Source organism: Equus przewalskii, chromosome 27, assembly GCF_037783145.1.
Source record: "Equus przewalskii isolate Varuska chromosome 27, EquPr2, whole genome shotgun sequence".
Lineage (NCBI taxonomy): Eukaryota > Metazoa > Chordata > Mammalia > Perissodactyla > Equidae > Equus > Equus przewalskii.
This window is the reverse complement of record NC_091857.1, coordinates 39,929,867-39,946,971: the sequence shown is the minus strand read 5'-3', so window position 1 is coordinate 39,946,971 and position 17,105 is coordinate 39,929,867. Positions and strand designations below refer to the sequence as shown.

Below are 17,105 nucleotides of genomic sequence, written 5' to 3'. Positions count from 1 at the left end.
GAGCAGGTGTTCACACATTTTCACTGCTGTGTGGATTCCCCTGGGAGGGTGTTATAAACGTTGTAAACATTGTCCAGTTCAATAGCTAGACAAGAAATCTAGTAATTTTGATTGTTACGCCTGATTGCCAGCCACAGTGACTTTTTCAAGGGTTTATTAACCACTGGCACATCTTCCTTTGTGAATTACCTATTCAGGCCCACAGCCTTTTCCATGGGGTTTTGCTATTGATTTTTAAGAGCTCCTTGGAGAGGAAGATTACTATTGCATTAGACAGATATTAAATATTTTCGTCTATTTAGTTTTTATGTACAAAATATGTTGTTTAGAGTCCATCTATCTTCTTGATATTTTCTCCCTTGGTTTTTATGCTTAGAAGATTTCCTTACTCGGAGATACACCTACTTCTATTTCTTTTATCATTTTATTTCCTGAAACTGAATTTACGTGGCCTGCAGTGTGCCGGGGGCTGACCTGCGTTTCCCAGATGGCGAGTTGTGTGCCATGGCGCGTGTGTGAGCATCCTGTCTTCCCGGGAAACATGCACTTCTGCTTGCCACCTTCGAAGGCCGGTGTCCAACTGCTCCATCTTCTCTCACTGGGCCAAGGGTCACACTGGCTCAAGTTCCAAGGCTTCCTAATGCGTTTACAACCCCGTAAATAACACAAACCACTGTCTTGACTCCCTTTCCAAAGCCCCTTGGAGACAGTCATACGTTTTCTCTTCCAGATGTCCGATTGTATTGCTCTTTCCAAGGGAACGCGTTTCGACGTATTTATCAATTTTAGCTTTTGTGTTTGTTTTCTGATTCATCGACGCCTGCCCTGGTCTGCATATTTCCGGCCTCCCTTAGCAAAGCTTTATCACTCTTTTTCTCACTTCTGAGTCCTCTGTCCCTGTGCATTTATCGTCATTCATTTGCATCCACAACAAAAGCATTTAGGGCGTTGCCTTCGTGTCTCCACTGGGACAGAGGGTTTTCATTGCATCGGACGGAGCATGCTTGCATTGTCCCCTTTTCTAGAGGGTCTGTAAATACAATTTTGATTTCCTCTTTGACTTAAGAGATATTTAACAGAGTGTTTAAAACTTTCTAATTAATGTGTAGGGTGGAGGTATCTTGTTTTGTCTCATTTGGTCAGAAGCTGTGGTCCTTAGAATTTCTGCTCAGACTCCACGATGGTAAAATGAACAGTTGTGACTGTGTCTCATAGACCCTGCAAAGTGTCTTTTTGTGGGGCTGGAGGTTCGGGGAACATGTAGGTTGTGTCCTCAGTCCTCTCTACCCTTCTGGTCCCCCAGATCTCTCTGGAACCTCTGTGATCTGCTGGTGTATTCTGGCCCCCGCTGGAATCAAGCTTCTGTCCGATTCCTATTTGTATTCATATAAAACAAATAAAAAAGCTCACATCTTGATACTCTGTGTTTCGGTTAAAAAGGCTGATACCTATTTTAGATCTGTTGTAAACATTTGCGTTTCTCTGCCTGAAACAGCCTTGACTCCCCCAGCTCCAGGAGGGCTGTGGGGACCCCCGCCTTCTCTTCTTTTTAACCTTTCCCCCCGGAGAGCTCGTCTGCCAGCACTTGTGCTCACGGCTCCGTGCTGCCTGATTCAGGCGTGCTCTCGTAAGCCAGCCCCCAGGTGGGTTTCTTCTCTGACCGGGTGGTCTGGGCCGGCTCCAAGGCACAGCGCTCGTGCCCAGTGAGGCCTGGGACCTCGAGCGGCCTCGTCGAGGGTTTGCACTCTGCTGAGAAGCCTGATCTGACACCAACTTATCACCCTGACTCAGATGCTGGCCCACCCTCTGCTTCTTGCTCAAAGTTTCCTTCTTTTTCAATGTTTCCTCTTTGTCTTCTGGGTTTTTGCCAAATAAGGATGATATTTTGTGCATGTGGGTGTGTGTGCTTTGGAAAGAATACATTCTACTTTTCTTCTAAGGCTCCTTCCGCACTTGAGAATGGGGCTGTTAAGAGCTTTATTCATCACAAGGTGTGATCCTGTCAGTGGAGGGGAGGGCGCCGGCCAGGTCTCGGGGAAGCTGGCCAGGGAGGTGGCGACGCGCCACTTCCTGCAGCAGTGGATTGCGCCAGCTCTCCCCTGGTGGGCAGGGCCGGGGTGAAGGGTGGCTCTGACCCAAAGTCCTCACAGGCGGTGGGGCCTGGGTTTCCTAAGCTGCCTGATTCAGGGTTTTGTCACTTGAGTCCTGGTGAGGGCCCGCCCTTAGGTCCCCACAATTGCTGCCTTGGGGCTGGTGGGGGAGGGCGCCTGCGCCTCAGGTCGTGGGGTGGCAGGGCAGGCCGTGGGGAGACGGCCGCTGGCCACAGCTCCACAGGGCAGGTCCATGGGCTGGACATGCCCTGTCTACTCTCCTCGGCTCAGCCCGGGGTCTCCCTCATGCCCGCCTGCCCAGCTGCCCTGGCTGAGTCGAGGGCCCACAGGGGCAGGTGCTGCAGTGCTCACTCTAGACACGAGTGTGACCCAAGCCTGTCCTCCCTGGGGGCTAGGAGCAGCCCCTCCAGTCACACAGAGGAAACTGAGGCAGGCTGCACCGCTGAGGCAGACTTGCCACATGGGCCTGGGCACTGCCCTGTCTGTCCCCGGGGCTGGCTCCAGGACAATGTCCAGAGGGTGCCTTGGTCTGTGTGGCTCCACGATGCTGGTTTCAGGCAAGGCCCTGGGCTTCTGAGGGCTCCTCCTAGCTGCCGGGCACATCCACTATGGCTCCCAACCACCAAGGCCCTGCTTGCCTGTGGCTGAGAAACCTGGCTGCTGGGCTCTGGGAGTGGCCATCTGTCCAAGCATCCTGCCCAGCTCGGCTGTGGGTACAGGGCCTGGGATGGGACCCTCCGCTGTGGCCATCCCAGCAAACAAGGTGAGGAGCAACAGATGACAAGAAGGCAGCCCACCTCCCCTGCACCTTGCTCTGCTTCCGGTGGTCAGGGTCAGGACCTGCGACCTGTGGGCCCTGCCTTAACCAAGTGCAATCGCCTCTCTGTGGCTGGGGTGCCCTGGAGGTAATTGGGGCCAGGTCCACATCCTGCTGCTGCCCACAGCCTCAGGCTCCCCCTGTGGGGTCCCAAGGGGTTTATGTACTGGTTTTTCTGGTTCCTGTGAATGTCTCGGGGAGCAGGTCCGGCCTGTCAGCACAGGAGAGAGGGCAGAGCTGCCTTTGCAGGCCCTGCCCCAGAACCGGTGGGGCCGCTCACCCTGACCGACCACCGCATGGCTGGGGTGCTCCAGGAGAGGATGCCCAGCCTGCTACTTGGGGCAGCCTCCACCTCAGAAGTGGGGCAGAGCTATCCTGAGGCCAACTGGACCTTGCACCCTGGGCAGTGCCCAGCTCAGCTGAGGGGGTCAGTGGGCACACTCAGGGCCCCACGGGCAGAACCCTGGGGGACCCAGATGGAGAGCTGGGAATGACCACGGCCAGCCTTGGCCTGAGCCCCAGGCCCCCACGATGGTTAGACATGGGGCTTTCACAATGGAGTGGGCCTGGAGTGAGCTGAAACCACCTCCCCTGCTGGCCACTGCTGTGAGCCCGGAAGCCCAAGCAGGACGTGAGTTCTGCTTTCGTCCCAAACAGGAAGAATCAAGGGTTCTCTTTTGAAATCTCTGGATCCTGATTATAATCTTCATGGGGACTTCCAGGGAGAAGGGTCACCTCCAAAAAGAAAGGAGCTTGGGGCTGGTGGGGCCTCTAAGTGGTGAGACCCCCGCGAGAGCTCCTGACTGGTCCTCCTTGGCCCAGGGGTCCTGATGCAGATGCAGGGGTTACGGGACAGCAAAGATGAGGGCAGGGCCCACCCACAGGTTGCACCCAGAACCCCACAGGGGACCACAGGCACCCACAGGCCATGGCAGGGACCGTGCCATCTCAAAACAGACGGGTTCTGGCTTAGGGCCTCTGCTGGCCCCGTCTGCCTTCCCAGACTTGGGGCTCTGACCCACCCTGCTGGCCCACCACCATTAGGCAGTGTGTTGTGGGGCAGGGGGCCCCAGGAGCCTCAGAGGCTCACCCTGGGTGAGCCATGTTGATCTTTGTTTCTGATAAAACACAGCCCCCTTCCTGCCTGCCACGTCCTGGCCGCCGGCTTCTTAGCACCCTCTCTGCTTTCTTGGTGTCAGATAAAATGTCACAGTCAGCTGCAGGGTTCTCAGACCTGGGGGCCCACCTGCCCCGGCAGCCCTGCCACCCCTCCCAGGAACTGACCTGGAGGGGGTGTCACTCTTGCTGGCCCCTGCCCAGCGGGTGGTAGGTTTGAAGGCCCTGCCTCTGCCTCAAAGAACCAGAACCAGAACCAGAACGCCAGGCCTCCTGCTCCCCCGGCCATGACTGTGCTTCTGGAGCATCAGCACCAGTCGGTGATGACTGAGTCAGCCACTGTAGCAAACGCCCTGTCCACACCTTGCCCCAGGTGCTGGGTGTTAAAGGACAGCTGGTGTGGATCAAGAAAAACAAAACAATGGTCACCTAGAGCTGGTGGCCTCGGACAAGGCAGGTGATGGCTCTGCACAGTCCTTCCTCAGCCTGGGGAGGCAGCTGGCACAGTCCTGGCGCCCATGGCTGCTCAGGGTTTTCTTCTCTTCCTAGTCCTCATTCTGCCACCCACCAGGAGGCCTGGGCCAACGACGTCTCTGCTCTGAGCTCAAGCCTCACATCACCGAGGACTTGGGGAGCACGAAGGCCACACAGGGCCCTGATCCTGACAGTGTGTGATGCCCTGTGTGTGGGTGTGTGTCTGGTTTATATGTATATGCATGTGTACACATGCATGTGTTTATGATGTGTGTGGTGTGTGTGTGTGTGCAAGAGTTTGTGATGTGCGTGGGAGTGTGGTGTGTGTGTATGTGTATGGTGTATGCATGTGTGTGTGATGTGTGTGCGTATGTGTGTGGTGTGTGCATACATGTGTACACACCTGTGTCACAGGCAGGAAGCCCACTCCCTGTTCGTCCCTGGAGGCCTGGTGGGCTCAGCAGCTGTGGCAGGCCACATTGCCCCACTCAGGCCTCCTTTCCTGCTGGCAGCACTGCCCTGGTGCAGGGCTGTCAGAGACACTGACCCGTGCCGGCCTGACCCTGGTGCTGAACGCCCCCTGGCAGCAGGGACAGGGCCCTCCCGGCTCTGCGTCTCCAGGCTGCCGTGGAGGAGTTCAGCACCGTGGACGATCCGCCCCAAGAGCCTGGGGTCCGAGGCCCTGTCACCAAGACCCCTTCCCTCCACAGGACATGCTGCGCCAGCGCTCCCTGCTGCTCACCCTGCTGGGTCTGCTCTCCCTCGGGTCCGGTGAGTTCTGAAGAACATTCGGGTCTGAAGAAAGGGGCCTGCCCTCCCATTCTCCTGAGGATCCTTTCTGATCCTAGGGGCAGATTAGGAAACACTGTGCCTGGGGAGCCGGTCCCAGATGCAGGCCTGTCTCTCCACACTCTGCCCCTCTGTGTGGGGCTGACGTGGAGGCCCCCACAGGGAGCAGCCTGGAGGGGACATGCTCCCTGGCTTCCTCCCATCCTTCCTTGTCCTGATGCTGACTCTCCTTCTCCACCCACCCTGCATGCGGGCCTCATCGTCCATTCACCCCCCATCCATGTCTCAGGCCCCCCAGTGCCTGCAGGCTCTCTGCGTGGGGAGGGCCAGTGCTGTAGGCCACGGCTCACAGGGCCCATCTTGTCTCGCCCCCAGCCCTTTCCCAGGAATGCATCGGATACAAGGTCAGCACCTGCCGGGACTGCATCAAGTCAGGGCCTGGCTGCACCTGGTGTCAGAAGCTGGTAAGAGCCAGGGTGGATGGCATCAGCTACCCAAGGGTCCTCACACTTGGCCTGCCCTTCCCACCTCCCCACCTTCCCACTTCCTGGGCTGGACCCCTTTTCTCTGCCTCTGGAACTGCTGGCACCAGGAGGGTCACTGCTCCATTTTCTAGTGGGGCAGGAGCAGCCGGAGGGCACAGGACATCTGACACGCAGACACACATGGCCCAGCCAGGGCAGCCTGGTGGAGGCAGACCCACGTGTGGCTGTACTGAGTCGGGCCAGGCACTGAGGCCCCGGGCCCCTGGAGGCAGGAGGCAGGAGCCCTGAGCAGAGAGGCAGGAACGGTCGCTGTGGGAAGGCCAGCCGCACGCCCCTGTGTCCCACAGCCCGAGGCCTGTAGGGAAGTGAGAGCGAGTCCAGCTCTCATGGTAGGAGAAGGTGGAGAAGGTCCCTACTGGGCCCTGGCTCCGGGCGGCCTTCAGTTTCTTTGTGCTTTCCTAGAGGCCCTCGGGGGAGAGGCCAAGGCCCAAGACAGCCGGGGCACAGGGGACTCCTGTGTCCCCGAGTCACAGCCTCTGTCTGAGGACACCCTCCTCCTGGAGAAGCCCCTCTCCTCTGGGCCCCAGATCCCAACCATGCCCCCCTCTCATGGAGAGCCCAGATCCTGACCACACCCCCATCCCATGGGCAACCATCAGATCCTGACCATACCGCCCACCCCTGGAGACCCCCAGACCATGACCACACCCTCCTCCCTTGAGAGACCCCCAGATCCTAACCACACTGCCCTCCCTTGGGGACCCCGGATCCTGACTGCACCCTCCTCCCGTGAGTGACCCCAGATCCTGACCACACCCCATCCCCTGGGTGACCCTCAGACCCAGACCAAGCTCTCTCCCTTGGGGACCCCTTGATCCTGACCACATGCGCTTCTCCTGGAGAGCCTCCAGATCCTGACCACGCCCCCTTCCCCTGGAGCACTTAGATCCTGGGCACACCCCCTTCCCCTGGGGACCCCCAGATCATCATCCTACCCCCTCCCCTGGGGGATCCTAAGGTTCTGACACTGCAGGTCTTTTTGGAAAGACACCCCCACATACATTATTATTTTTTCTCAACCATTTGAGAGTAGGTTGCAGACATGAAGCTCATTTGTCCCTCAATATTTCAAGCATTTTTGTTAAGAACAAGATACTCATTTAAAAATCACAGTACATTTATCAAACTCTGGAAATTCAACATTGGTACCTGACTCTGATCGAATCCATACACCTTATGCAAAATTTGCCAATTGTCCCAGTAATGTCTTTCATAGCATTTTTTCCCCTGGTTGATATTATAATCCAGGATCACACATTGCATTCAAATGTCACATCTCTTTAGTCTCTGTGAATCTGGAACATTCCTCAGCTTTCCTTGTCTTTCTGAAGGATCCAGGACAGCAGTGTAGTAGAATGCCCCTCAGTGTGGGTGGCCTGGTGTTCCGTCTGACTCCATCCAGGTGTGTTTAGGTGGGAGCCCTGTGCAGGGCTGATGCTGTCACTGTGCCCAAGGGTGGCAATGTTAGCTTGGTGGCGTCTGCCAGGCTTCTCCACCATGAAGCCACTCTTTCCCTTTTGCAGCCGATAGGTAATTTGTGGGGAGACACTCTGAGACTGGGAAACATTCTGCTTCCCATCAAGCTTACACCCACCAACTTCAGGATCCATCGATGACTGGGGCCCGAACAGCCATCACTGGAAAGCTTGCAAAATGGGGATGTCCCGGCTCCTTAACCCCGTCTAGCGGTTTCTAACGTAAGGAAGGGTTTTCCTTCCCCCAGTCTCTCTCTCTCTTCAGCATGGACGCACAGATTTCTATTTTATTTGGTAGTATATAATCTGTCACTACCATCTTGTCATTTTCATGCTCAAATTGTTCCAGACTTGGCCACTGGGAGCCTCCAGGCTGGCACTGGGGCCTGTTGGCACGCCCCATCATAATGTGGGGGGCACTCTCTTACTCTCTGCAATAGCAGGATGCACCAGGCCAGTGAGCACTTTCCTGTCCCCAGCCATAGAATCAGACATTTCCCTGAGGGCTCCTGGTTCTCTTTCCTAAGAAGCCTTGCTCCCAACATCCGAAAACATTTCCTCATTTTCAAACCCACACCCACAAAGTGATTTCAGAGTCGAGAGCCGCTCGATGCCAGAAGTGGGTGCGGTCTGTGTCCTCTCTCCTTTGATGGGGGTTCGTCAAGCCCGGGGTGGAAATGTCGGGTTGGACTCCTCACTCCCCTGTGTGAGCTCATCACATTCATCTGAAACACGGTGGCTCGTTTGTTTCTCTGTGACTACAGTGTAGGGTCGTCCTTCTCCATTCCGCTGACTTAGTTTTGTTTCTTGAGCACGTACAGCACTCACAGGGTTCCAAAGTGAAGACAAGCAGAGGCAGCTCAGGAGGTGCGCCCCCTCCCCCGGCGCCTCGCGGAGCCAGCCTCACCTGTCTGCGCTGCTCTTCCTGAGTCTCCCTCTGTGAAAGGAAGCAGAGATGTAGCTGTGCCTTTCAGCCTCCATAGTGTTAGCTCGCCCTCCCTGGGACACAGCAGCCTCTGGCCAGGAGGGGGCCCCTTCTCTGTCCCTGCCACGTCAGAATCCGGGGGCCTCCATGGGGGCAGAGGGGTCACGAGGAAAGCGCCCCGGACCCAGGACCCCCATGGTCCTCTCTGGGCCAGCTCCCTCTGAACTGCCAGGAGCTTGGCCCAGAGCCCTGGCCTGTGATCCAGGATTCCTGGGGGCCCCAGGGTACCTCGGGGCTACCACGCAGGCTGAGAGGGGACACACAGGTTCCCTTGGGGGAGAGAGCTGCTCCCTCCAACAAAGGTTCTGCTGATGAAGGGCTTGAAAAGTGCGGGCCAGATGCCAGGTGATGCCCAGGCTGATCCAGGCTCGGGGGCCAGCTGAGGGTTCCATCCCCTCTGGCGGTCAGCCTGGGGCTGCAGATGTTGCTTCTGGCGTCGTTTCTGCTGCTGGAGGGTGTGAGGAGGAACCTGCTCTCTCCCAAGGCTCTGCTGTGATCTGGGAGCCCTCATGGGGGCAGGTCCCCCTCCTGGGAGGCAGGTGTCATCCTGGCTGGCTGTCCAGCGCCCAGGCCCATCCCCCACAGGGAGTTCTGTCTTGAGTCCTGGGTGCAAATGAGGAGGCTCAGCCTCACTCAGCACCCACAGTGGGGCCCTGGTATTTTCTCTGTGCTCCTCCTGACCCCTGACTCCCTCTGGCCCCAGAACTTCACTGGTCAAGGGGAGCCTGACTCCCATCGCTGTGACACACGGGAGCAGCTGCTACAGAAGGGCTGTGCAGCTGACGACATCATGGACCCCAGGAGCTTTGCTGAGACCCAGGAGGACCAGAAGCGGGGCCAGAAGCAGCTGTCCCCACAGAAAGTGACCATCCACCTGAGACCAGGTAGGCTTGGCTTCGGCTGGGGGTGAGCCGGCACCTGTGATCTCTTGTTCCGTCCGGGTGGGGGTCCAGCCAGGAGCACAGCTCTGCTCTGGGGCACCAGGGACAACCGATGGGCATGTGTCCATGTGTCCAGGTCAGACAGCAAGGTAGGCCAGGTGAGGCCCAGGACTGCTGGGAACCTCAAGACCAAAGTCTGAGCTCCCCCACGGCCCTCTCCTCTCCGACCCAGGAGGATGCTGCCATACCCGCTGTCCTGGCTGGGTGCCTGGTCTCTCTTTTTCCTTGTGTTCTCTGTGTCCTTCTTTAAAAGGGAGAACAAACCATGTGGAAAACACTATTCCATCCCCTCTCAGAAGGCCAGGTACTCTTGGCAGAGTAAAGGCTCTGAGAAGTCCTCCAACCAAGCAAGCTGCGTAATTGTTTAAATCAGCGTTGCCTAAATTGGCTTGACCACTCACTCTCTCCCATCTCTGTTGGCAGGTCAGGCAGCGGCATTCAATGTGACCTTCCAGCGGGCCGAGGGCTACCCCATCGACCTGTACTACCTCATGGACCTGTCCTACTCCATGCTCGATGACCTCAAAAATGTGAAGAAGCTGGGGGGCGACCTGCTCCAGGCCCTCAATGAAATCACCAAGTCGGGCCGCATCGGTGAGGCCGACCCGTCAGTCCTGCCCTGAATCCCAGCGGCCTTGCTGCCCATACACCTCCACCATCCAACGTCCCAGGGGCGGCGCACTGGAGGCTCCAGACACAGTGTCCCCCGGACAGCCTTGCCAGGGCCACTTCTGGGCACTGGTCCCCTGGCACTGTGGAAACCATCTAGCCCCTCCACTTCCTCTCCTTTCCTTTCTTCTCCTTCTTTTGTTCTCTGCTTCCTGCTGAGCTGTTGTCTCTATGTGCAGGCAGGCATGCACACACACGCAGACCCCTGAGCATGTGCTCACACCCTTTGTGCACACACTCACACGCATACATGATCACAGATGTGCATACGCTTGGATGCACACATGTGCACACACACACTGTCCACCTGGCTTGCTCCCCTGCCCTGGTATGAAGGAGGGAAACCAAGGCCTGTCCCTCTCATCCCGCCCGCCCCTCAGGCTTCGGGTCCTTTGTGGACAAGACGGTGCTCCCCTTCGTCAACACACACCCTGAGAAGCTGAGGAACCCGTGCCCCAACAAGGAGAAGGAGTGCCAGCCCCCGTTTGCCTTCAGGCACGTGCTAAAGCTCACCGACAACTCCAACCAGTTCCAGACAGAGGTCGGGAAGCAGCTGATTTCTGGAAACCTGGATGCCCCCGAGGGCGGGCTGGACGCCATGATGCAAGTGGCTGCGTGCCCGGTAAGGCCCCGGCCTGGCTCTGGTCCCCGGATTTCCCCAAACGTGGGGGTCTCCATCCTGCAGCTGCGGGGCCACCTTCACTGGTGACAGATGCCCTTCAGGACTTGAACGGGGCCCCCACCAGCCTGGGCCTGGGCGAGCAGCCCCCCTGGCCCTGCCAATCACCCACAGATTTCACCAAAAGCTTGTGACTCTGGGCAAATATTTTCAAGCCTAAATCATAAGTAAATGATCTTGTAAAGCTAGACCACTGAGCAGCCTGATCCTGGCAGTTCCTAGAGCAGAATCACCCCTACCTCTGGGGCCTCTCAGGGAAGAGGGTGTCCTCGCCAGGCTCCCTCACATTATGTGATTAAGTGATGGTGTTCAGCCTGCCCCTCGTCCCAGTGGCCATCCCCCCGCCCCCTTGCTGACCCCTCGCCCACGTGGTCCAGTCGGGTCCTGTCTCACCATCTGTATTTATGATGGAAGTGCTACAATACCATCTACCCCCATGTGTGAAACCACACAGTCCTGCCACCTTCAGGAACTGGATGCCAATCTTCCAGCTTCTCTGTGGGTCCAGGGGCAGGTTGTCTTTATATCACAGATGCACACTTTCACTTTCATGTGACATCACAGATTGTGACATGCGTGTTGCTAACGTGTCCTGGTACACTCATCTCCCCGGTGATGGTGTCCCTTAGGCTCTGTCCTCTTTTGTGTTTGCGGTATATTTACGGTGTAATAAACATTTCCATGAGTGTGTTCTTTTCTTCTTTGGGAATATGTCCTTAGGATTTAGTCCCAGGTCTGAAGTCATCGGGCCACAGAGGATGTATGTTTTGAATTGAAACAGGCATTTCAACTCCTCGCAGCATCCCAGCATTCACTGGGGTCTTGGGCAGCTGTCGTCCAACAGACATTTCTGGAGCACGCCCTGGGCTCTGGAATCTGGACTGGACATGGGGACCTCGAGTCCAGAAGCTGGTCCCAGCTTGGGTCCTGCTCCCTGCAAAATGCAGTCTGGGGCGGGAACAGCGCCAACTTGAGGCTGCCATGCCAAGCTCCGCCTCGTCTCCTCTCCGCTCTGCAAGGGCCCCCAGGGACAAACCGAGGCAGGTAACCCTGCCGTCTTCTTCTCAGGAGGAAATCGGCTGGCGCAATGTCACGCGGCTGCTGGTGTTCGCCACAGATGATGGCTTCCACTTTGCCGGCGACGGGAAGCTAGGTGCCATCCTGACGCCCAACGACGGCCGCTGCCACCTGGAGGACAACGTGTACAAACGCAGCAACGAATTCGTGAGTGCCACATCCCTGGTGTCTGGGGAGGGAGTGGACACAGCATAAGGGACTTGGGGGGAAACACCTGGGCTGCGGATGGTGCCCCGGGGGTGTCTGCGGCTCTGCCCTGGGGGTGCAGGGAGGCCAGGGTGGGTCCCAGCTGGCAGAGAGAGCATAGCTGGGAGTCCAGGGGTGCGGGGAGGGGCCCAGGGCTGGGGGCGAGGACAGGCTTGCTGTGCAGGGGTCTCCTCCCCCGGGCAGCAGCACTGTATTAGTGGCACGGGGAGGGCAGACACCACCTTTCATGGGAGTTTGCCCTCCCCTGCCGTGAAATGATGTCTGCGCCCTGGAATTGTAAACTGTGGGGGCCGCAAAGGACTTTAGAGACGGGACCCCTCAGGGGTTCTCACCCGGAGCCCACAGACTCTGGGGGTGTGGGTGGATAACAGGACGGATCCAAGACCTGGACAGGAGATGTGACACCTGAGGTTCTGGTGAACCTCTGCCTGCAGTCGAGCGTGTGCTTCCAATAGGAAAATAGAGTGGGTGCTGGGGCCGTATCTGAGGTCCGCGCCCGGGAGGAGTCAGGGGTATCTCCCCAGTGCCCCTCAAGTGGGGACACCTCACAGTCTGTTTACTGTCCTCTCCAGCTGGATGTCCAGGAGCGGTTCCTGGCCGCTCAATCTCCCTTTCAGCTCAGAGATCAAGAAGCACATCACTACGTTTAACACTTTTCTAACTGTGTTTCAGTATCATGAGTTTCCCTGGTAATCCTGTTATTTTATGCATTTGTAAACATCATCCGAAGGGCCCCGTGGATGGCACTGGGAGGTGGGCAGTCGCTTCTGCCGGGTGGGAGACCAGGCTGTCTGACCCAGTGTCTCCTCTCAGGACTACCCGTCGGTGGGCCAGCTGGCCCACAAACTAGCTGAAAGCAACATCCAGCCCATCTTTGCTGTGACTGAGAGAATGGTGAAAACCTATGAGGTAAGTAGAGTCGGGGTCTTGAGCAACATGGGGGACAAGGCATTTCAGCTGAATAATGACAAAACCCAGTGTCGCCACAGGCTGAGTTCTGCTTCCATGGGCTGGGCGCTGGGCAGCGGGTCCGCCACGTGGGCCAGCACGGGTTTCGGGCGTGAACACTGCAGATGAGGAGGTCGAGGTCTCTTTGGGCCACATGACCTTTACGTGGGGATGAAAGAAGGAACGTTTCTGTCCGTGACATTCAGTCACGGTAACAGCGTGTGTCGCGGTGTTAGCCGTGATCTTTCTGCTTTTGCTGCAACACAGCGGGTCCTTCGGGTCGGCAGAAGCTGCTGTGCGCTTTAGGGCAACTTTCCCTTCTTACATCCTGTGCGTCTGAGTGCGACGCTGCTCATGAAGTCCAAGGACCCACAGGAGGGCTCCCAGCCTTAAGTGGATATTGGTGCGCTTCTCGAGCAGCACACCCACATCACAGGAGCCTTGGGCCCTGCAGCGGCTGTCTCCCCGCGGAAACCAACACTTTTACAGCAGACACTTCCTCCTTCTCTGCCTCAGGGGCCCGGCTCTGTCCCGCTGTACTGAATCACTGTTCTTACCAAATTCTTCTGTAGTGTGAAACTCGGGAGGGGAACGTTCTGTTCCTAAGGCGGTGTCTCTCCCTCCTTCCTTCTCATCAGTCACTCCTGTGTTGGTGTGAGACGTGCTGTGTTTCCGTGTTTTCGTCTGCTGCAGTGTGGCGTGCCGGTCTCCTGTTTGCTCTGATGGGCTGTGAGTCTCTGGGCCCTCACCCTCCCTAAATCCTGTGCACCTCTCTGCTGCAGGCTGGGGGCTGCTGCTGCCGCTGCCCATGGGGCCGGAGGCGCTTGCTGAGGGCCAACTGTGAGACCAGCGGTTCCTGCAGTCGGTTTTCCTGCCCTCCAGAGTGGGGACAAGACACTGTGGGGGGACACAGAGGAGGGGGCAGAGGCAGGTGTCTGGGAGACCCCCTTGGGTGGGCAGTGGGAGCTTGCCAGGCCCCCGGGACAGTGGCTCCACTCAGCCCCTGCTGGGTGCAGCAGGCAGAAAGACCACCTGCCCACATTAGCTTCGTGAGCACCAGCAGGTGAGGGCCTCACAGCCACCTTGTCCTCGGCTCTGTTACAGGACATGGCAGTCCCCTCCTCACGTAGTCATAGGTCCCAGTAATTTGCTATCAGCAGCAGGATTTGTATTCCAGAAGATGGCGTGGTGCTGGGGAGGAAGCCGCAGACAGGAGACTTGAACCCCAAACCCTGCCCCCGTTAGCGCAGATGGACGGTGTCCTGGGCATGTCACAGGCCTTTCTGAGCCTTAGTTCCCTGACTTTCCACTCACGGGGCTCCTGGGAGATGGGAGTCAAGGAGACCCATAGCCTGTAGGGACAGCAGACAGTGGACCCTCCTTGGAATGGGTATCTGCACCGAGTGGAGAGCAGATGGACAGGACAGGACGTAGAGGACCCCAGCCTCCCCGAGTCACAGGGCCTATCCCCAGGCTGGGACCAAGGGGAGTGGGCAGCGGAGGCTGCAGGCGGCTGGTGGCCAGGCTGTGACCGTTCCCATGAGCTCTGTGGGGGCAAATGGACACCATTCAGGGGAGTCACAGAAGGGCTTTGGGGCAGGACAGGACCCGACCATCAGCTCCAGAAGACAAAGTGATGGTGCAGTCTTTCAGAAAAGATGGCATGACCCTTGAGCTCAGCTAAGGCGGGTGTGGGGGAGGATGGGCACAAATGTTCCCGCAGGCTGCCCCAGGCCTGTCTGCATTGCAGGTGCTCCGGACTGCCCACCCGCGGCATCCCTGGACCACTGGCCCTGGCCTGCCAGAGCCGATTGTCTGATTGCTGCTTAGCACGGTCGTTACTGAAATTCAGTTATATCAACTGCTTGAAGCGCTCACAGCTCCTCTCTTCCTGACGGCTTTGGCACATTTTTCGATTACCTATGCCCCAGGGTGGTCTGTGCCTGTCACCTCTGCGTGGTGGGGACGCTGTCGAACGTTGTCGAGGCACATCTTCCCAGCTCTGCCTTCAGTGAGGTCACTGCTCGAAATCCACGAAGGTTCAGTATTTAACCAAGGAAACGAGAAACCCTGCAACTCAGGGCTTGCTTCCTCCCGAGAGCCGGTCGTTAAGCATTACCAGCACACCACTGACCTCGTGCTGAGTTAACTAAACACAGTCAGAGGTCTGGTGGGGGCTGTGTGAGCCACGTGCAAGCAGAAGGAAACCCCCAGGGCGTTAGAAACTGAGGGGAAGCTGAGCTTTCTGTGGTCGTGGGTCCAGCCGTGACCACCTGGTCTTCTTCCCTGGCAGAAGCTCACCGAGATCATCCCCAAGTCTGCAGTCGGGACGCTGTCGGACGACTCCAGCAACGTGGTCCAGCTCATTAAGGCCGCCTACGAGGTGAGTGCCCCGGGGGACTCGGCAGGGGCCCTGGGCGGACAGCAGAGACGCCCTCCCCACTGCAGGTCAACAGAAGGGTGGTCTGGAGAGCAGAGCCCCTGCCTCCTGTGCCGCCCTCAGGCCTTCTGGACACACTGACCCTGGCACTTCCCGAAGGCCAGCTGTGTCCTCTCTCTGGTTGATGGCGTGGTATGTGACACCCCAGACCCTCACCTGTGCGTGCCTTCCCCGAACCACGGGCGCCAGGCCCCCTTCTAGGCCAAGGGTCCTGCTAGCCTCACCAGGCACAGCTGGGGGTCCTGGGTAAACACTGACACCGCTAAATTAAGTTAGAGCCTGTTGAGGAAGCTCCCTGTGCTTCTGCACCCACTCAGAGCCCCCAGCCCCAAAGCAGGCCTCCTGGCCTCCAGCCGCTGCCTGGGGGGTTTCCGTCTCTGCCCAGTGGTGCCACCATCATTGGCTCCTTCACCTCTCTGTCTCTCTCTCTCTATCTCTGTCTCTCCATCTTTTGTTTTCTCTATCTCTGTCTCTCCATATCTCTCTCTTCCTCTGTCTCTGTGTATGTCTTTTTCTGTCTCTGTCTCTCTGTCTCACTCTGTCTCTCCCTCTTTCTCTATCTCTCTGTCTCTCCCTCTCTGTGTCTCTATATCTGTCTGTCACTTTGTGTCCCTGTCTCGACCTGTCTCTCTCACTCTCTCTCATTCACTTACACAGTTTTTCCTGCTCCTGCTCTGTGTCAGGCACTGGGGAATCAGTGGTGAGGGGAGGGTCAAGGCCCCCCTTGGGGTAGGGGCTGTGATCTTTCTCCATGTCAGTCTCCTTGGGGGCCTGTCTTGGGGGTTGGCGTTGGTAACCCCACCACCGCCTACACCGAGCACAGGACCTGGCACCTACCCAGCTCTCAGTGGGCGTGTGGGTGAAGGGAGGGAGATGACAGGTGTGCAAGCCATCGGCTGGGAAGGGCCAGGGAACAGCAGAAGGTCCTCCCTAATCGTGGCGGCTGCTCTTTGCCCACAGAAACTCTCCTCCAGAGTCTTTCTGGAGCACGGCACCCTACCTGACACCCTGAGGGTCACCTACGACTCCTTCTGCAGTAACAGGGTGTCGAATGTGAACCAGCCCAGAGGGGACTGCGACAATGTCCGGATCGGCATGCCGGTGAGGTTCCATCCCGACCTTCTGGAAGGTTCTCTCCCAGTGACAGCTAGAAGGAAGTGCACCCAGGTAGACGGGCTTGCATGGGGACAAGCAAGGGGCAGGAGCCAATGTCCATCGTTGGTCCAGTTTCCTTGCTTTCAAATCCTCTCGGAGGCAGCCACGGTCCCTGTGTGAGCTGTTGTCTTCCTGTTGAGGAAGGTGCAGGCAGCGCCCACACTCCTTGGCACAGGGCGTCCTAGTCGTCAGCACAGACTCCCCTGGTGCAGACAGAAGCACTGTGGAGACGGCAGTGCCTCCTGGGGGCAGATGCTGGACACAGCCCATCGCGGCAAAGAAGGGCCTGCTTCCACACACTACACACTGGTTTGGGTTGGTTTCCCTGAGTTTTGTATTTTGTTATGTTTTTTGACAAAGATATTAAAGAATGGGCCACAGAGATGAATAGAAATAGGCACAGTTATTTCCCTAATATTTTAAATTGATTATGACTACAACAATTAAATTTTTCTTTTTGCTGGCTGTGACCTCATATTCAGCAAAATACTTGCTTTCATTGCATTTCATAATACGATATTGGAATTCCTTCAGAAACATTACTCACTAAATGTTGCATGTGAACTTTTACCAACATACCCCCCCTCATACTGGGTGATGCACACGGGAATCCATTTGATCTTGCGATTGGCTGACTGCCTCTTACACACTTTCCTGACATCTCTGGTCCTTCACTC

The 17,105-nt window shown here is 57.2% G+C and overlaps 1 protein-coding gene across 1 annotated transcript in view; it reads left to right on the top strand.

Moving 5' to 3' along the window:
* The window catches only part of LOC103543384 (integrin beta-2-like), a 36,413-nt gene that overhangs the window by 13,754 nt on the left and 5,554 nt on the right, over positions 1-17,105 (top strand). Inside the window, 9 exon segments of the mRNA XM_070597939.1 lie at positions 5,229-5,289; positions 5,683-5,771; positions 9,016-9,196; positions 9,677-9,847; positions 10,303-10,544; positions 11,670-11,825; positions 12,699-12,794; positions 15,127-15,216; positions 16,234-16,374. Coding sequence (XP_070454040.1) covers positions 5,232-5,289; positions 5,683-5,771; positions 9,016-9,196; positions 9,677-9,847; positions 10,303-10,544; positions 11,670-11,825; positions 12,699-12,794; positions 15,127-15,216; positions 16,234-16,374 — 1,224 coding nt within the window. The 5' untranslated portion in view covers positions 5,229-5,231.